We start from the raw sequence: 20,758 nt of genomic DNA, 5'->3' as shown, positions 1-20,758 counted from the left end.
TTGGACAGGCTAGATGCAGGAAGATTGCTCCCGATGTTGGGGAAGTGCAGGACAAGGGGTCACAGCTTAAGGATAAGGGGGAAATCCTTTAAAACCGAGATGAGAAGAACTTTTTTCACACAGAGAGTGGTGAATCTCTGGAACTCCCTGCCACAGAGGGTAGTCGAGGCCAGTTCATTGGCTATATTTAAGAGGGAGTTAGATGTGGCCCTGGTGGCTAAGGGGATCAGAGGGTATGGAGAGAAGGCAGGTACGGGATACTGAGTTGGATGATCAGCCATGATCATATTGAATGGCGGTGCAGGCTCGAAGGGCCGAATGGCCTACTCCTGCACCTAATTTCTATGTTTCTATGTTTCTATGTCAGCATGAACGTTGGGATGAAAGGCCTATTTCCACACTGACTAACAATGATTCCATAATATGCTGCCTGACCCACTGAATCTTTTTATGGTTTTCTATTTTTAGTTCAGATTTCTGGATTTTGCATTTCGTTTTTTTATTTTCAGAGTGTTATAAATTGGTCTGCGGGGAGGGAGCAGAGAATATTTTAGTCATAGAGTGATACATTGTGGAAACAGGCCCTTTGGCCCAATTCGCCGACACCGGCCAAAAATGTCCCAGCTACACTAGTCCCACTTGCCTGCGCTTGGTCCATATCCCTCCAAGGCTGTCCTATCCATGTATCTGTCTAACTGTTTCTTAAATGAAGGGATAGTCCCAATCTCAACTACCTACTCTAGCAGCTTGCTCCATACATACACTGTGTGAAAAAAATTACCTCTTGGATTCCCATTAAATATCTTCCCCTTCACCTTGAACCTACATCCTCTGGTCCTCGATTCCCGTACTCTGGGCAAAAGACTGTGCATCTACCCAATCTATTCCTCTCATGATTTTGTATAGCACTATAGGATTTCCTCTCATCCTCCTGCGATCCATGGAATAGAGGCCCAGCCCACCCAACCTCTCCCTAAAGCACACACCCTCTAGTCCGGGCAACATCCTCGTAAATCTTTTCTGAACCCTTTCAAGCTTGACAATATCTTTCCAATAACATGGTGCCCAGAACTGAACACAATACTCTTATTGCAGACTCACCTATGTCTTATACAACTGCAATATGACCACCCAACTCCATACTTTGACTGATGAAGGCCAGAGTGCAAAAAGCCTTTTTGACCACTTTATCTACCTGCCACTCGACCTTCAAGGAATCATGCACCTGTACTCCTAGAACCCTCTGCTCTACAACACCACCCAGAGGCCTACCATTTACTGTGTAGGTCCTGCCCTTGTTCGACTTCCCAAAATGCAACACCTCACACTTCTCTGTATTAAATTCCATCCATCATTCCTGGCCAATCGATCCAGATCCTGTTGCAATCGTTCACAACCATCTTCACTAACTGCAAAACCAATAACTTTTGTATCATCAGCAAACTTGCTAATCTTGCCGTGTATGTTCTCATCCAAATCCTTGACATGGATGACAAACAACGGGCCCAGCACCGTATTCTGAGGCACGTCACTCGCCACAGGCAACAAGTCTGAGAAGCAACCTTCCACTATTACCCTCTGCTTCCTTCCAATGAGCCAATTTGCTATCCATTCAGCTATCTCTCCTTGGATCGCATGCGATCTAACCTTCCAGAGCAGCCTATCATATGGAACCTTGTCGAACGTCTTACTGAAGTCCATGTACACAACATCTACTGCTCTGCCCTCATCAAACTTTTTGGTCATGTCTTCAAAAATGTCAATCAGATTTGGAGACATAACCTCCCAGGTACAAACCATGTCTACTATCCCTAATCAGCCCCTGCCCATTAAAATGGCTGTATATCCTATCCCTCAGAATACTCTCCAGTAACTAAGCAACTACAGATGTTCAGCTCACCGGCCTATAGTTCCCAGCATTTTCCCTGCAGCCTTTTCTTGAAAAGAGACACAACATTTTTCCACACTCCGGTCTTACGGCACCTGTCCTGTATTGAAGGACGACTCATAAATTTCAACCAGGGCTCCAGCAATTTCCTCTCTAGTTTCCCTCAATGTCCTCGGATAGATCAGATCAGGCCCTGGAGATTTGTCTACCTTCAAACACGACTGTATCTTCGGTACTTCTTCGACTGTAACCCTTACTGTTCTAGACATTTCCAGTGCCTGCTCCAATTTCCTCCGTCCTACTGTCTTTCTCCTCGGTAAATACAGAGAAGAAATACTCTTTTAGGACCTTGCCCATTTCCTGTGGTTCCACACAGAGGTGACCACTTTTATTCCCAAGGTCTCACTCTCCCTCTAGTTGCCCCATTCCCCCTTATGTATTGATAAAATCTTTTGGGATTGTCCTTAATGCTAACCACCAGAGCCATCTCCTGGCCCCTTTTTGCATTTCTGATTTATTTTTTTTGTTTACTCCTTAGTGCCCAAAACTCCTCCAGGGATCCACTTGATCCCAGCTGCCTATACCTGTCCCATGCATCCTTCGTGTTTTTGACTAACGTCTCAATTTCCCTCGTCAGCCAAGCTTCCTTACACTTGTCTGCTTTGCCCTTCACTCTAACGGGGACGTAAACATCCTGAGCTTTCTTCAGTACACTTTTAAAAACATCCCACTTGGCTGATCTTCCTATCCCCTCTAACAACCTGCTCCAGTCAACTTGAGCGAGACCTTCTCTCATACCCTCAAAGTTGTCCTTACCCCAGTTGAGCATTTTAATGCTTGGACCCTCTCCGTCCCTATCCATAACTATCTTAAACCTAATCAAACTGTGGTCACTGGTCCCAACAGGCTATTTCACACACACTTCATTAACTTGCCCTTCCCAGTTTTCTCTATTTCCCAATACTAGATCCAGCGTTGCCCTCCCACAATAGCCAATAGTTGCAGGACTAGGCCATTCGGCCCTTTGAGCCACCACATTGACTGTGATCATGGCTGATCATCCACAATCAGTACCCCTTCCCTGCTTTCTCCCCATATCCCTTGACTCCGCTATCTTTAAGAGTTCTATCTCACTCTCTCTTGAAAGCATCCAGAGAATTGGCCTCCACTGCCTTCTGAGGTAGAGAACTCTCTGGCTGAAAAGGTTTTTCCTCATCTCTGTTTTAAATGGCTGGCCCCTGATTCTGGACTCCCCCAACATCGGGAACACGTTTCCTGCCTCTAGCGTGTACAATTCCTTAATAACCTGATAGGTTTCAATAAGATGCCCTCTCATCCTTCTGAATTCCAGTGTATACAAACCCAGTCCTTCCATTCTTTCAACATATGACAGTCCCGCCATCCCGGGAATTAACCTTGTGAACCTACGATGCTCTCCCAAGAATGTCCTTCCTCAAATTTGGGGACCAAAACTGCACCAATACTCCAGGTGTGGTCTCACTAGGGCCCTGTACAACTGTAGAAGGACCTCTTTGCTCCCATACTCAACCCCTCTTGTTATGAAGGCCATTAGCTTTCTTCACTGCCTGCTGTACCTGCATGCTTACTTTCAGTGACTGCTGAATAAGGACACCCAGATCTCGGTGTACTTCCCCTTTTCCTAACTTGAGATCATTCAGATAATAATCTGCCTTCGTGGGGTTCTTGCCACCAAAGTGGATAACCTCACATTTATCCACATTAAACTGCATGTGCCATGCATCCGCCCACTCACCCAACCTGCATCCTCCCCTCAGTTAACACTGCCACCCAGCTTTGTGTCATCTGCTAATTTGCTAATGTTACTTTTAATCCCTTCATCTACTAAATCATTAATGTATATTGTAAATAGCTGTGGTCCTGTTACTGCTCTCCAAATGTGCCTCTATGTCATAATTTATCATTTAATCCAGCTTCTTCCCCACCATCGATGTCAGGCTAACTGGCATGCCGACTGGTTACATTGTGGCCTGGTTTGGCAACTTGAGCATCCAGCAGCGGAAAAGAATGCCCCTTCTCTCTCCCCCTTCTCTCACTCTCTCAGAGTCAAGTTCAAGTTCAAGTGAGTTTATTGTCATGTGTCCCTGTATAGGACAATGAAATTCTTGCTTTGCTTAAGCACACAGAAAATAGTAGGCATTTACTACAAAACAGATAAAATGTGTCCATATACCATGATATAAATATATACACACATGAATAAATAAACTGATAGTGCAAATAACAGAAAGTGGTTGGTAATAATCAGAGTTTTGTCCGAGCCAGGTTTAATAGCCTGATGGCTGAGGGGAAGTAACTATTCCTGAACCTGGTTGTTGCAGTCTTCAGGCTCCTGTACCTTCTACCTGAAGGTAGCAGGGAGATGAGTGTGTGGCCAGGATGGTGTGGGTCTTTGATGATACTGCCAGCCTTTTTGAGGCAGCGACTGCGACAACGAGTCTCTCACCTGTTTTGGGCAGAATTCCCAGCAGTTTCCCACCAGGCCTGAGTGACTGAGCTGCCAGCACAATAATACATTCGGCCCACAATGACCATACTAGCCCTCTGGAAACCAGTCCCTTCGGCCCACAACACCCATACTAGCGCTCCAGAAAGCCCCCTCCCCACTGGCCACCAATATTGGAATTGGTGGAGAGGTGGAATATTGCGTTGGGGGACCAGCCCTCCCGTGTAAACATGGGACCCAACGGGTCCCAGTTCGTCTACTATCCCTATAAACCTTTCCTATCCATGTAAATGTAGTGTCACGCCAAAGATACTGGAGCTTGGTGTGACGCGAACGGGGCAGTGGAAGCGGCTTCTGATTGGGGGAGCGAGGGATTGCAATGTTTCACCGCAGATATCCAATCAGAAGGTTTATAGCGAAGTGTGATTCATGTCACCGACCACCCAATGACGATCCGCTCCTGCTCCATCCCTCATTAGCATAGGGTGACGCCGCTGCCTATTTAATTCGCGCTCCGAACGGCTTCTGGTCACTTCATAGAGGATCATAGAGCGAAGTATCTTTGGTTACTTTTGTGTTTGAAATTCACCGAGGAAATGCCTGAGCGGAAACCAACAGCCAAGAAGGGCGCCAAGAAAGCATTGGCAAAACCGGCTGTAGGCAAGGCGGGCAAGAAGCGCAGGAGGTCAAGGAAGGAGAGTTATGCCATCTACATCTACAAAGTGATGAAGCAGGTTCACCCTGACACCGGCATCTCCTCTAAGGCCATGGGCATCATGAACTCGTTCGTGAACGATATTTTCGAGCGTATCGCGGGCGAGGCTTCCCGCCTGGCCCATTACAACAAACGGGCGACCATCAGTTCCAGGGAGATTCAGACCGCCGTGCGCCTGCTTCTGCCCGGGGAACTGGCTAAGCACGCCGTGTCGGAAGGGACAAAGGCTGTAACCAAGTACACCAGCTCCAAGTAAACATCCACTCAATGCTGACGAAACACCGAAAACCCAAAGGCTCTTTTAAGAGCCACTCATATTTTCACTTAAAATTGCTGCAGTAATATTTCGACATTGAATTACAGCAGAATACTTTCTGAATGTTATCTTAGTTATTTCAGATACTGTTTACTGATTAAATGTGGTTTCAGTACCCCGGACATTCCTGGTGTCTCGGTTACATTCCCGGCCATCAACCAGACATGAAGCTTCATCCCCTTCGATCCGCTTGTGCCAGTCATCATAAGTTGTGTCCACGGGGAGCCGATTAGTGCTCTTGTTGCTGTTTTATTTGTTGAAGGGATTGCGGTTTATTAACTTCTGTCCTCATTTATTTAACTGTTCTGAATCACATAAGTACTGACATCGGAACAGGAATATAATAAGGCTCTAAACAGAATATCAAACAATAAACATATATCTATACATCTGTGATTCTGGAACCCGGACAGTAGTGGATCGTTGTTTGCTGTAGATGTTGGCTTTATACATGAGGACGTAACGGGGAGTGAGTGTTAGCCCGGGTGGTTTATAACAAGACGCGCGAGTGGAGGCGCGTCCACACAAGACAAACGAAGCGGTCCTCTGAACGGAAATACCCAGCCGGTGCTCAGCCCTTTGATAGACACTGTAGGTGGCTCTGAAAAGAGTCGTTAGATTGAGGTTTCGCTGATCTTCTTGCTCTTGGTGCCAGAGGCTGCGCTGGTTATCTTGGGCAACAGCACGGCCTGGATATTGGGCAGCACCCCGCCTTGAGCGATGGTCACCCCTCCCAGCAGCTTGTTGAGCTCCTCGTCGTTGCGGACGGCCAGTTGCAGGTGTCTGGGGATGATGCGGCTCTTCTTGTTGTCCCGGGCCGCGTTGCCGGCCAGCTCGAGGATTTCAGCCGTCAGATACTCGAGCACAGCAGCCAGATAGACCGGGACTCCTGCACCCACCCGCTGAGCATAGTTGCCCTTTCTCAGGAGCCGATGAACCCGGCCCACCGGGAACTGCAGTCCGGCCCGGGACGAGCTTCATCTCATTGGTGATTTCAAATAGGCCAATCGTACAGCTGCCTCTTTCTCCAATGAGACAACCGGAGTTGCGCGGAAAATAACTGCCTGGCCCCAAAATAACAGGTTTGAAAAGCCCGCCCAAAAAGAAAATGTCTTTTCAGGCAAAAAAAAATAAAAATAATTACACATCTGTGTGCGATACTGGATCCCCGCATCCCAATTATTCCATCCTAACCCACCAACAAGACACACCCAATGTGAATTAATTACATGAGAGATTCTTAAGAGCGCATTCTTACCATTTAAAACTCCTAACTTATGGGTATAAACTCTAATCATAGAAATGTTAGAGATCGCTCTTTGCATAAAGGACATTAGACTATTGACGATCAACAGTGGTGGGTTACTCCATTGTCAGGAGCGGACAGGAGATTCTGTGGTGACAGGCGAGACTCGAGGATGGTATGTTGTCTCCCTGGTGCCACCTCCAAAGGGATCACACTATTGGCTATATCTTCCCATCTCCACACCTTTCTACATTCCACCGCTCCTCCGTAACTCCTTGGTGAACTTGTCCCTTCCCACCCAAACCACCCCCTCCCCAGGTACTATCCCCTGCAACCACAGGAGCTGCAACACCTGCCGCTTTACCTCCCCCTTCGACTCCATCCAAGGACCCAACCAGTCTTTCCAGGTGAGGCAGAGGTTCACTTGCACCTCCTCAAAGCTCATCTACTGCAACCGCTGTTCCAAGTGTCAACTTCTCTACATCGGCGAGACCAAGCGCAGGCTCGGCGATCATTTCGCTGAACACCTCCGCTCAGTCTGTCTCAACCAAACTGATCTCCCGGTTGCCCAGCATTTCAACTCCCCCTCCCATTCCTAATCCGACCTTCCTGTCCTGGGCCTCCTCCATTGTCAGAGTGAGTCCCAGTGCAAATTGGAGGACCAGCACATATTTTGCTTGGGTAATTTAAAACCAGCGGTAGGAACGTTGGCTACCTGAAGTTAGAGAACTTCAGGTAGCCCTTGCTCTCTCTCTCCTTCCCAGTCCTCCCACTAGTCCCATTGTCTCAGCCAACTTTGTTTCTTTGTCCTACCCCCTCCCCTGACATCAGTCTGAAGAAGGGTTTCGACCCAAAATGTCGCTTATTCCTTCTCTCCATAGATGTGGCCTCACCCACTGAGTGTCTCCAGCATTTTGTATCTACCTTCGATTTTACCAGCATCTGCGGTTCTTTCTTAAACAGGGAGAAGGAGTTGGTGCAGGGGGCAGGAATTTGGATTTCTAGACCACTGAGATATCTTCTGGGGCATGGGTGACCTGTACAAAAGGGATGGGTTGTACCTTAATGGAGGTATGGACCAACATTCTGGCGGGCAGGTTTGCTAGTGCTACACGGGTGAGTTTAAACTAAACAGTGGGGGGGTCAACAATGTGCAGCGTATGAGTGCTGTTAACGAGAATAAGTACAGTAAAGGTCACGTTTAAACTAACAGGGCAGGGGGATGGGAACCAATGCAAGGAGACAGAGGGCCTTAAAAGGAGGACAGCAACAAAATGTAGAAGGGAGATATGAAAAACAAACCTGAAAGCTTTGTTTGTTAATGCGAGGAGCATTCGTAATAAGGTGGATGAATTGGATGCGCAGTTAGTAGTTAAGGGATATGATATAGTTGGAATTACAGAAACATGGCTCCATGGTGGGGAGCTAAACATCCAGGGGTATTCAATATTCAGGAAGGAAAGACAGAAAGGAAGAGGAGGTGGGGTGGTATCGGTTGTTAAAGAGGAGATTAATGCACTAGCAAGGAGAGACATTAGCTTGGATGCTGTAGAATCGGTATGGGTAGAACTGTGAAATAGCCAAGGGCAGAAAGCAATATGTTGAGGAACCGACAAGAGGGCAGGGCATCCTGGACTGGGTATTGTGTAATGAGGAATTATTAGTTAGTGATCTTGTTGTGCAAAGCCCCTTGGGCAACAGTGACCATAATATGGTGGAATTCTGCATTAGGATGGAGAGTGACACGGTTAATTCACACTATGGTCCTGAACTTAAAGAAAGGAGACCTTGAAGGTATGACACGGGAATTGGCTAGGATAGATTTTCAAATTATACTTAACGGGTTGACGGTGGAGATGCAATGGCAAAGATTTAAAGACCGCATGGATGAACTCCAAAAATTGTTCAACCCTATCAGGCAAAAAAATAAAACTGGGATGGGGTCTCAACTGTGGCTTATGAGGGATTTCAAGGATAGTGTTAAAACAAGGAATAAGTTGAGAAATGGCCAGAGGAAGCTGCAAACTGGAGGACTGGGAGAAATTATAGAACTCAACAACGGATAAAGGGGTTAATTAAGAGGGGTAAAAATAAGAGCATGAAAGAAACCTTGTGGGGAAATAAAAATGGACTAAAAGCATCTTTAGATATGGAAAAAGGAAAAGATTAATGAAGACTGTGAGAAAAGGGTTAATAGAGATGGTTAATTTATACTAGCTCTGAAATATAACTTTGAAAGAAATAAGGTGTCAGCAGAAGCCTGACTGCTAGTAGAATAGAAAGTAACGATATAAAGAACAGAGAGAAATTCTAGATAAAAAGTAGCAAGAGAAATACTTCAGTATGAGTTTTAAGAGAAAAAAGAACAAAGTTGAGAAGTACAAAAGATCAATCAGATCTACGCAGGCTTAATGAGATTATATGAATATGTACTCACGCCCACTATGACAAGATGCCTAATTTAAATGCACATGCGATGCATGTAATAGGAGGTAACCTTGACGTCAGGGGAGGTGTCTTTGACGTTCTCGTGGGAATCTGGGCTTTATGTTATGATCGGAAGAAGCTCATTGAGGAGGGATGAGGCTGTGACAATAGTGAAACGAAAATGTATGAAGATAGAAAGCATCTCCATCTTCGTTGTGTCTCTAGAGGGCGACGGAGGGGCACCCTTTTCTGCGCAGAAATGTAATAAATAAGATAAACATATTTCTCTGACTTTGTCTCTGAGCATTTGTGAGGAAAAAAAAAAAAATCCCTTGGGGCACCCATAAACTGAGGGGCAAAAAGACTGAAATAAGTGATGAACTGACACAAGTGAGTCCTATGACGGAACCAAGCGGGGCCAGAGAATTACATGCCAATAATACATGTCTTGGGGAACTTTTCCTCGAAAAGTCTTATCAGGAGTGAAATTAATCTGGAGATAAGCCCTAACAGGACTGGGGTCCCCAAGAGAGAGAAAGGGATTTAAAGGAGGATGTCAAGAAAGGCTAGGATGGGGCTTTGACCTCGACTTTGGGAGAGGAATGGAGAGCAGGGGAGAGATACGACTTTGCCTTCCATCACAGTGAGGAGGAGACTCACTGTGATGGATGTTTGTGTAAATTGTGTTGGTGTGTGTCTTGGTTCTTTTCTTGTATGGCTGCAGAAACCAAATTTCATTTGAACCTCATGTGAGGTTCGAATGACAAATAAAAGGTATTGTATTGTATTGTAGGTTTTTTTTAAATTAGATGATAATGGCAGAGTTGGAAGGTATACCATTAGAAAGTATTTGATGATGTGGACAATTTGGTGGTTTGTTCCACAAGTGAAGAGAGAGAGAGAGAGAAATACTTCAGAATATAAGACAGCGGATGATGACTTTTGGAATGGCAGGATATAGATCAGACTAGATTGAAATATGTTCAGATTGTATGGTGAAACGGGAAAAAGTACATGTCAAAGAAGTTAAATTAAAATGCAGACAAAGCAGCCGGAACAGCATCTGGAAGATATGTCTAGGGTAAGTCAGAATCGATTTAGGTAACATAGAAACATAGAAACATAGAAAGTAGGTGCGAGAGTAGACCACCAGGTCCGTCGAGCCCGCACCGCCATTCGCTCATGGCTGAACACTAAACAGACACACTTACCCACAAACAGTAGACACAAGACACAGAACACAAGACACTACCCTCCCCTTTATACCGCTATCACCCCTCTCCACCCCAAGAACCGCGTGATCTCCTGGGGGAGGCAAAAAAACGGATAAAAACCCAGGTCCAATTCGGGAAAAAAATCCGGGAAATTCCTCTCCGACCCCAATCCAGGCGATCGACACTTGTCCAGGAGATCACTCAGGTCTTACTATACTAACCATACCTAGGTCCATATCCCTGCCCTCTCCCCGTAGCCCCTTATCCCCTTGGCAGCTAAAAAACCATCTATTTTAGACTTAAATATATTTAACGTTTCTGCTTCCACTGCTCCCTGGGGCAGTGAATTCCATAAATTAACCACCCTCTGGGTGAAGAAGTTCTTCCTCATATATAAGCACTGTAGTGTCGTTTATGATGAATAAGGTGATTAAGAGGTTTGAAAGACCTACAGAAATCAGCTTTGCCAACGGATTGTTTTCATTTGATGAAAAGAATAAATGGAACATTGAAGGTTAATATAAATAAGATTTGTGTAATGCTCTGTCATTGGCACTGAAGAAATGTTGCATGCAAACTAACCAGCAGGTGGCACAATGGAGAAGTCCCTACAAGGGTTTGGAACAGTTAAAGATAGAATTTAAAAAGTATATGAAACAGTTAATTATGATATACAAGTCTATTTATGAACAGGTAAAGTAAAAGCTGTCGGAGATGGACCAGGAGGAAGGACCCTTTAAACCTGAAGACAAGGTGTATGTATGAGTTTTCTAGATCACCGAACGATGTTCGTTTAGAAGGTTGAGATACCAAGTACAATTTAAATAATTACATGAGGGCTGTCCCGCAGGTACGAATAGATAATAGCCCTGAGGTAAGTGAACAGGAGGACAAAGAAGAGTAGAGTTTTAACAAGAACATTGTTTGACATCAGTGGTGGGAAATAATGGAAAGGATACTAAAGACAATATTATAGGAATTTGGATAAATAGGGTAGGATTAGGAAGAATTAGCATGGATTTGTGATTGTGATATTTGACTAATCTTGATTTTTTTCTTTAAAAAAGAGGTTATTAGGGAAATTGATGAGGTTAAAGTGGTGAACTTCAGTAAGGCTGACAAGTTTCAATAAGGAAATAAGGTTGGTTAAGAAGAGGTTAGTAAGGAATAGCAAGATGGATTAAAAAGTGGCTGATTGGGAAATGTCAAAGAGTAATGGTGGATGGATGTTTATCAGGTTGGAGGTTAGTGACTAGAGGGGTACCTCGGGGATGTGTGTTGGGTCCACTGTTGTTTGTCATGTAAATCAATAATATGGATGTTGGTGTGGTAAGATAGATTAAGAAATATGTAGATGATACTAAAATAGGTGGTGTTGTGAATAATGAAGTAGATTTTTAAAATGTACAGAGAGATTTAGGTCATTTGGAAGAGTGGGTTGAAACATGACAGATGGGTTTAATGTTGATAAGTGTGAGGTGATACATCTTGGCAGGACAAATTCAAATTAGACTTACATGGTAAATGATTGTGAATTGAGGAATGAAGTTGAACAGAGGGATCTAGGAATAACTGTGCATAGTTCCCTGAAGGTGGAATCTCATGTAGATAGGATGGTAAAGAAAGATGTTGGTGTGTTGGCCTTTATAAATCAGAGCATTGTGTATAGAAGTTGGGTTGTAATGTTAAATTGTACAAGCTATTGGTGAGGTAAATTGTGGAGTATGGTGTATAATTTTGGTAAGCTTAATTATAGGAAAAAGGTTAACAAAATAGAGAGTACAGAGGAGATCAATTAGAATGTTGACTGGGATTCAGCAACTAAGATGATTAGCAACTAAGAGAAAGGTTGAACAAGTTAGGTCTTTATTATTTGGAAAAGATAGAAGGAATACCCACCATAGAGGGTAGTGATGTTTTCTTAAGGAACTATTTACTGGCAGTATCTCCTTCTATTACAGAATTAAAAACCAAGGGGCTGCTGGCACAGAGTCCCCATCTCGACTTTCCTATCCATTCTGTGAAAACAGGGAACTGGGATCTTGTAAAATCATGGAAGGAAGAAAAGCTGCAGCCTAAGTGGACTGGACGCTACCTTGTGTTATTATTCACCGAGACAGCAGTACGAACAAAAGAAAAAGGGTGGACACACGCCAGCCGATTTAAGGGTCCTGTGGAGGCCCCACCAGACAATATCAGCCCGTGGACTGTGCGTGAAGGGAAGGAACCATTGACTTTGTGCCTATTTGGATGTTGTATCATTCCCTGCGCACGGGGGCTGGCTCAGCGATTGATAGAGACAGCCCTGACAAAGAACAGCACCGTCATGATGGCCTTCAGAACACAGTATGACCAGCGAGAGGAGGATAGGGAGGCGAAGAATCTGCTAGCACTAGAAAAGGAGGTTATAGTATAAATCAAAAGTTGCGTAGCAAAAAAGAAAAATGGTAGATTGTGAGAAAAGGTTTAATAGAGATGGTTGATTTATACTAGAACTCTGAAATATAACTTTGAAAGAAATAAGGTGTCAGCAGAAGCCAGACTGCTAGTAGAATAGAAAGTAACGATATAAAGAACAGAGAGAAATTCTAGATAAAAAGTAGCAAGAGAAATGCTTCAGTATGAGTTTTAAGAGAAATTAGAACAAAATTGAGAAGCACAAAAGATCAAACAGATCTGAGCAGGCCTAATAAGATTATATGAATATGTACTCACGCCCACTATGACAAGATGCCTAATTTAAATGCACATGCGATGCATGTAATAGGAGGTAACCTAGACGTCAGGGGAGGTGTCTTTGACGTTCTCGTGGGAATCTGGGCTTTATGTTATGATTGGAAGAAGCTCAATGAGGAGGGATGAGGGTGTGACAATAGTGGAATGAAAATGTATAAAGATAGAAAGCATCTCCATCTTCGTTGTGTCCAAAGATCTTAGAGCTCTAAGATCTTTGTGTCTCTAGAGGGTGACAGAGGGGCAGCCGTTTCTGCGCAGAAATGTAATAATAAGATAAACTTGTTTCTCTGACTTTGTCTCTGAGCATTTGTGAATTTGAATCTCACAAAGACAAATATCAGAGTTACAATCAGTCAGATAACTTGAAAATGGGAAACAAGGAAATGGCAGAACTATTAAACGAGTATTTAAACTCCGCTATATTTAAGAGCCCTGTCTAGCTCTCTCTTGAAAGTATCCAGAGAACTGGCCTCCACAGAACTATCCATTGAGGCAGAGAATTCCAGACTCACAACTCTCTGTGGGAAAAAGTGTTTCCTCGTCTCCGTTCTAAATGGCTTACCCACTATTCTTAAACTGTGGCCTCTGGTTCTGGACTCCCCCAACATTGGGAACATGTTTCCTGCCTCCAGCGTTTCCAAACACTTAACAATGTTATATGTTTCAATAAGAACTCCTCTCATCCTTCTAAACTCCAGAGTGTACAAGCCCAGCGTCAGCGCTGTGTGGGTCGTTACTTGGAGTTGGAGTATGTGGTCGCCGCCTTTGTCCCTCCAACCGGCCTCATCATTATGGAGATGGTGTAACTCAGTGTCTGTGGAAGGACTGATCAGCGACTGAGGGGCGCGCGTGGAAAGTGCGTAATAAAGGCGTTTGTTGTCCTTGAACCCGGAGCGCGTGAGAAAAGGGGGCGCAGAGCGAACAGGGGCTGGTCGTGTACACACCATTATGAGCCATGTTGGCATTTACATCGAAACCAGTTACACTTGAATGACTGAAGTCAGACTCCACTCAGCAGCAGTCTTTGCGGCATCAATTCAGATAAAAGCCCGCAGAAAGAAGAGAACATTGATGTAAAAGGACATTAGAAAGCCACAGCTCTTTCTTCTGCCGTATTAGTGGCTCTTAAAAGAGCCGTTTGTTGTTGGTGGAGAGGCGGAGTTTAGGCGCGCTCCCCGCGGATACGACGGGCAGCTGGATGTCTTTGGGCATGATGGTGACTCGCTTGGCGTGGATTGCGCACAGGTTGGTGTCCTCAAAGAGCCCCACCAGGTAAGCCTCGCTGGCCTCCTGCAGGGCCATGACGGCCGAGCTCTGGAAGCGCAGGTCTGTCTTGAAGTCTTGAGCGATCTCCCGCACCAGGCGCTGGAAGGGCAGTTTGCGGATGAGCAACTCGGTGGATTTCTGGTAGCGCCGGATCTCCCTCAGAGCCACGGTGCCGGGCCTGTAGCGATGAGGCTTCTTCACTCCGCCCGTGGCTGGAGCGCTCTTCCGCGCCGCTTTAATAATAATAATACATTTTATTTGCGGGCGCCTTTCAAAGTCTCAAGGACACCTTACAGAAATTAACAAGAGAGAAAAAACATATAGTCGGAGTAAAATAAATAATAAGGACATCACCAATACACAAATTAAAGATAGAAATCGCTCCAAAGACAAAAAAATCAAAAACACAATGTGAAGAGAGAGCAGCGGCAGCTAAACCGCGCCAGCGTCCACTCTCCCTTCCGACAGCCATCTTGGACACAGACTAACATATTAACTTACACACAAAAAAAAAAAAAATCATCCCCCCACAATGGTTACCACTGTGGGGGAAGGCACAATGTCCAGTCCCCATCTCCAGTTCTCCCAAAGTCAGGCCTATTGAGGCCACCGCTATTGCCTCTACGGAGGCCCGATGTTCCTGGCCGTTCTGGCCGGGTGGTGTTGCCCCGGCGTCGGGAGAGTCCTCTCAGTGGCTGGGCCACCTGGAACGGCCGCTTCCTAACTGGGGACCGCGGCTTCCGAAGCCGACAAGGCCGCACCGGGTTGGAGCTCCCAGGCTCCCGATGAAGAAGTCGGCGCCGCTCACTCCGCATTTCCGCAGCCCGGAGGTGTTAAACTCGGCGGTCACAGCTCACCAGAGCTCCAGCGCGTCGATCCAGCGCGGCGACCCAGGCAAGGCATCGCCCGGTCCGCTCCGCGCCAGCTGTATGCGAGGAGCTTTCCCTCCACTCGATTTACGCGCTGTCTGCTTGCTCCGGGCCATTCTCCTTCCACAGTGAGAGCACAGTGTTTCAACTGTTTCAGAAGGTCTGAGGCGGGGGGGGGGGGGGGGGGGGGGGGGGGGGGATACAGAGATTTGTGGCTGGCCGGGTGGGGTGGGGGAAGCTCGGCCAACCAGAGAGCACGGACTGCAGTATCATTGGTTGCGGGTTGATTTTCAAATCGCCCACCAATTTCAATTCAGCCGAGAACCGAGGGCTGTATTTTATGTATTATTATGAATGAATTCAGTTTCTGTCAACTTAATATCAAATCCACTTTAACTTCTCGCTTAAATCATGACTGAATATGCGGCGCGGATTTACAGACCGGATCCCTGTGCAGACGGAATTCAGCTCTGCTCGTGACTGGAAATAAGCGACTGTTACCCAGGGAACGGTTTGGAGTCGACCCTCCTGTTGCTGCATTAATCATGAGGTATATCGGTAAAAGGGAAACTGACATCGCCTTGTCTTGTTTATGACCTTTTACTGTCGGCTTTGCATTCTAATGACTGCGGTGATCAAGCTAAAAACTGTTATGTTCAGAGTGGTGGAATAACTAGTTTAAAACACATTTAAATCTGCATCTACTCTAATTCCCTAGTCTCTGCTCTTCCTGTGAGGTTGTGGGCGGCTCTTAGAAAAGCCTTTGTTTTGATGGTTGACACTTGAATCATGTTGCCAGAGGAGATGGTGGAATCAGGTGCCATCACCGTGTTTGAGGCAATTAGTTAAATAGAAAGAGCCTATAGGCCACAGTCCTAAAGAAGGCAGATGGGATTAATATAGATGAGGAAAAGAGGTGGACATGGACATGGAGGGCAAAGTTCCCCTTTCTGGGCTGCAGCCTTCTGTCGCTCTGAATGTAGAAATGTCCATTTTGGGAAAAACAGAAGCACGTTATGTAAAATGCGAGACATGACAGTTCTGAGGTTTAGAAGTATTAGGCTCCTGGTCCCTGAAATACAATGGCTCATAGACTGATACATAACCAACTAGGAAAGTGACTGGAATGTTAACTGATAAAGCATCTTTGACCTGAATCATTATTTGTTTTACCTTCCCCAGAGACTCTTGCCTTGAAACAACACAGGCTGAGGGATGACTACAGAGAGGATAGATGGGTATTTGGGACGAGCTGCCAGATGAAACGGTGGAGGCCAATATAGAAACATAGAAACATAGAAATTAGGTGCAGGAGTAGGCCATTCGGCCCTTCGAGCCTGCACCGCCATTCAATATGATCATGGCTGATCATCCAACTCAGTATCCCGTACCTGCCTTCTCTCCATACTCTCTGATCCCCTTAGCCACAAGGGCCACATCTAACTCCCTCTTAAATATAGCCAATGAATTGGCCTCGACTACCCTCTGTGGCAGGGAGTTCCAGAGATTCACCACTCTCTGTGTGAAAAAAGTTCTTCTCATCTCGGTTTTAAAGGATTTCCCCCTTATCCTTAAGCTGTGACCCCTTGTCCTGGACTTCCCCAACATCGGGAGCAATCTTCCTGCATCTAGCCTGTCCAAATATAGTTCACATTTTTAAATCATATTTGGACAGCTAGATCGTTAGGAAATGGCCAAGGGTACACAAATGCAACTCGCTTAGGAAGTCCCTTGGTCAACATGAACATTGGGAAGAAAGGCCTATTTCCACATCGACTAACAATGATTCCATAATATGCTGCCTGACCCACTGAACCTTCTCATCATTTTCTAATTTTAGTACCTGTCTAACTGTTTCTTAAATGATGGAATAATCCCAGCCTCAACTACCTCCTCTGGCAGCTTGCTCCATACAACCACCACTCTCTGTGAAAAAATTTACCTCTTGGATTCCTATTAAATATCTTCCCCTTCACCTTGAACCTACGTCCTCTAGTCCTCGATTCCCCTACTCTGGGCGAAAGACTCTGTGCATCTTCCCAATCTATTCCTCTCATGATTTTGTATAGCGCTATAAGATTTCCTTTCATCCTCCTGCGATCCATGGAATAGAGGCTCAGCCCACCCAACCTCTCCCCAATGCTCACACCCTCTAGTCCGGGCAACATCCTCGTAAATCTTTTCAGAACTTGACAAGCTTGACAATATCTTTCCAATAACATGGTGCTCAGAACTGAACACAATATTCTTATTGCAGTCTCACCAACGTTTTATACAACTGCAATATGACCTCCCAACTTCGATTCTCCATACTTTGACTGAAGGCCAGAGTGCAAAAAGCCTTTTTGTCCACCTTATCTACCTGCCACTCGACCTTCAAGGAATCATGAACCTGTACTCCTAGAACCTTCTGCTCTACAACACCACCCATAGGCCTGCCATTTATTGTGTAGGTCCTGCCCTTGTTCGACTTCCCAAAATGCAACACCTCACACTTCTCTGTATTAAATTCCTTCCATCATTCCTGGCCAATCGATCCAGATCCTGTTGCAATCGTTCACAACCATCTTCACTATCTGCAAAACCACTAACTTTTGTATCATGAGCAAACTTGCTAATCTTGCCGTGTATGTTCTCATCCAAATCCTTGACATAGATGACAAACAACAACTGTATTCTGAGGGACGTCACTCGCCACAGGCAACCAGTCTGAGAAGCAACCTTCCACTATTACCCTCTGCTTCCTTCCAATGAGCCATTTTCCTATCCATTCAGCTATCTCTCCTTGGATCACATGCGATGTGACATTCCAGAGCAGCCTATCATGTGGCGGGGGCTGTTCGCTAAAATGGGTCCAATAATCACCCATGAATCCGCCCATGAGCGGACAACACGTTTGCGTGAGAGTAACTCATCTTGCTCTGCTCTAAGATCTTTGGTGTGAAATACAGGGACTGAATGACGGAGCCGGCTCTGGAACCCGCTTTTGTAGCGTTGGTGAAGGGCCGGCCCACAGCCTCTGAATGGATGGAGCAGAGATATCACTCACCGTGTCCCATCCCTGCGAGTGGCTGCAGGTTTGTCAGCACCAGGCGGCTGTTCCAGAAGGTCTGAGTCCGGGGTGGGGGTGGGGGGGGGGGGGGGGGGGGGGGGGGGTGTGTGGCTGGATTTTATTTATTATTCTGAATGAATTCAGTTTCTGTCAACTTAATATCAAATCCACTTTAACTTCTCGCTCAAATCATGACTGAATATGCGGCGCGGATTTACAGACCGGATCCCTGTGCAGAAGGAATTCAGCTCTGCCCGTGACTGAAAATAAGCGACTGTTACCCAGGGAACGGTTTGGAGTCGACCCTCCTGTTGCTGCATTAATCATGAGGTATATCGGTAAAAGGGAAACTGACATCGCCTTGTTTATGATCTTTTACTGTCGGCTTTGCATTCTAATGACCGCGGTGATCAAGCTAAAAACTGTTATATTCAGTGGTGGAATAACTAGTTTAATAAAACACATTTCAATCTGCATCTACTCTAATTCCCTAGACTGCTCTTTCTATGAGGCTGTGGGCGGCTTTTAGAAGAGCCTTTGTTTTGTGTTGCAATAAAGGGGGTAGTTATTTAGCCGCCGAACCCGTAGAGAGTTCGGCCCTGTCGTTTCAGAGCGTACACCACATCCATGGCAGTGACCGTCTTGCGCTTGGCGTGCTCGGTGTAGGTGACCGCGTCCCTGATCACATTCTCCAGGAAAACCTTCAGCACCCCGCGGGTCTCCTCGTAGATCAGACCCGAGATCGGCTTGACCCCACCACGCCGAGCCAGGCGGCGGATAGCTGGCTTGGTGATGCCCTGGATGTTATCGCGAAGCACTTTGCGGTGCCGCTTTGCTCCGCCTTTGACCAGACATGATGCTGCTTCACTCCAGTCGCTGCTCAGTGATAATGTAACTGGTGCTGTCTCTTTTTATACGCAGCGCCCCGACCTGCCCGAGATACGCAGAGAGTGAGAGGCGGGGAGAGGAGGAGACAAAGTGACAGACAGCTTCCTCTCATATTCCAGCTCCACGCCCCAGATTCCTGAAAACATTTTTCAAACGGTTTGCCCACAAACGACCCGAAATTTAGCGCTCCGGCCAAACTTTCAGACAGACATTCCGTGGTAAAAGTCAGTCAGTGATATTACCCCTGTCAAATTAATTTGTCTCCTTCCGGTTCTTCCTCGGAGCCCGTTCCCTCTGCCGATATCGCCCACCCCACAGCGTTCAGCGGCTTTTAACACGGATGATTTGGCAATATTACTGAGTTGATGCATGGGCTCTGAGGCTGGGATTTTGTCAGTGTTATTGTCTCACTGACAAGGAAACGGCTTTGAACTCAGCTTGAAGCCAAACGTATGCCCAGTCCGTGAGGTTTAGGCCGGTCATACATAGAAACATAGAAAATAGGTGCAGGAGTAGGCCATTCGGCCCTTCGAGCCTGCACCGCCATTCAACATGATCATGGCTGATCATCCAACTCAGTATCCTGCACCGGCCCTCTCTCCATACCCTTTGATCCCTTTAGCCACAAGGGCCACATCTAACCCTCTTAAATATAGCCAATGATCTGGCTTCATCTACCTTCTGTGGCAGAGAATTCCAGAGATTCACCACTGCGTGTGAAAAATGTTTTCCTCATCTCGGTCCTAAAAGATTTCCCCCTTATCCTTAAACTGTGACCCCTTGTTCTGGACTTCCCCAACATCGGGAACAATCTTCCTGCATCTAGCCTGTCCAAACCCTTAAGAATTTTGTACGTTTCTATCAGATCCCCACTCAATCTTCTAAATTCTAGCGAGTACAAACCGAGTCTATCAAGTCTTTCTTCATATGAAGTCCTGATATCCCAGGAATCAGTCCGGTGAACCTTCTCTGTACTCCCTCTATGGCAAGAATGTCTTTCCTCAGATTAGGAGACCAAAACTGTACGCAATACTCCAGGTGTGGTCTCACCACGACCCTGTACAACTGCAGTAGAACCTGTGTTCAAGAAGGAACTGCAGATGCTGGAAGATCGAAGGTACACAAAAATGCTGGAGAAACTCAGCGGGTGCAGCAGCATCTATGGAGCGTAGAAAATAGGCGACGTTTCGGGCCGAAACCCTTCTTCAGACCTCCTTGTAGAACCTCCCTGCTCCTATACTCAAATCCTTTTGCTATGAATGCTAACATACCATGGATGGGGGTGTGCGTGCCGCCCCTAGACTTCCTGAAGTCTACAATGAGCTCCTTGGTCTTCTTGGAGTTAAGGGCCAGGTTGTCAGCGCACCATGCTGCTAGGAGCTGGACCTCCTCCCTATAGGCCGACTCATGATTGTTGCTGATGAGGCCAATCACCGTTGTATCATCTGCATACTTGATGATGGTGTTAGTCCCATGTGCAGGTGTGCAGTCGTAGGTGAAGAGGGAGTAGAGGAGGGGGCTCAGCACACAGCCCTGTGGGATGCCGGTGTTCAGGGTGAGGGTTGAGGAGGTGTGCTTGTCTAACCTAACAGACTGGGGTCTGTTGGTTAGAAAGTCCAGTATCCAGTTGCAGAGGGAGGGGTCGATGCCCAGGTC

At 46.1% G+C, this 20,758-nt stretch overlaps 3 protein-coding genes across 3 annotated transcripts in view; 1 reads left to right on the top strand and 2 right to left on the bottom strand.

Annotated features, from left to right (window-relative positions):
- Positions 1-20,758, bottom strand: part of LOC116968503 (histone H2B-like) — a 158,304-nt gene that overhangs the window by 82,946 nt on the left and 54,600 nt on the right. The gene's annotated exons all lie outside the window — the stretch shown is intronic.
- LOC116968392 overlaps positions 1-20,758 on the bottom strand; it is a 39,446-nt gene that overhangs the window by 7,883 nt on the left and 10,805 nt on the right. Inside the window, exons 2-3 of the mRNA XM_033015175.1 lie at positions 18,786-19,090; positions 14,271-14,526 (exon numbers count right to left, since the gene is read on the bottom strand). Coding sequence (XP_032871066.1) covers positions 14,271-14,526; positions 18,786-19,090 — 561 coding nt within the window. The remainder of the gene's footprint in view (positions 1-14,270; positions 14,527-18,785; positions 19,091-20,758) is intronic.
- Positions 4,891-5,403, top strand: LOC116968573 (histone H2B-like). Its single transcript, XM_033015344.1, has one exon. The coding sequence runs from the start codon at positions 4,970-4,972 to the stop codon at positions 5,342-5,344; it is 375 nt and encodes a 124-aa protein (XP_032871235.1). The 5' UTR covers positions 4,891-4,969; the 3' UTR covers positions 5,345-5,403.

The sequence above is a fragment of the Amblyraja radiata genome, chromosome 45 (genome assembly GCF_010909765.2).
Source record: "Amblyraja radiata isolate CabotCenter1 chromosome 45, sAmbRad1.1.pri, whole genome shotgun sequence".
Classification (NCBI taxonomy): Eukaryota; Metazoa; Chordata; class Chondrichthyes; order Rajiformes; family Rajidae; genus Amblyraja; species Amblyraja radiata.
This window is presented reverse-complemented; position numbering and strand designations above follow the sequence as displayed.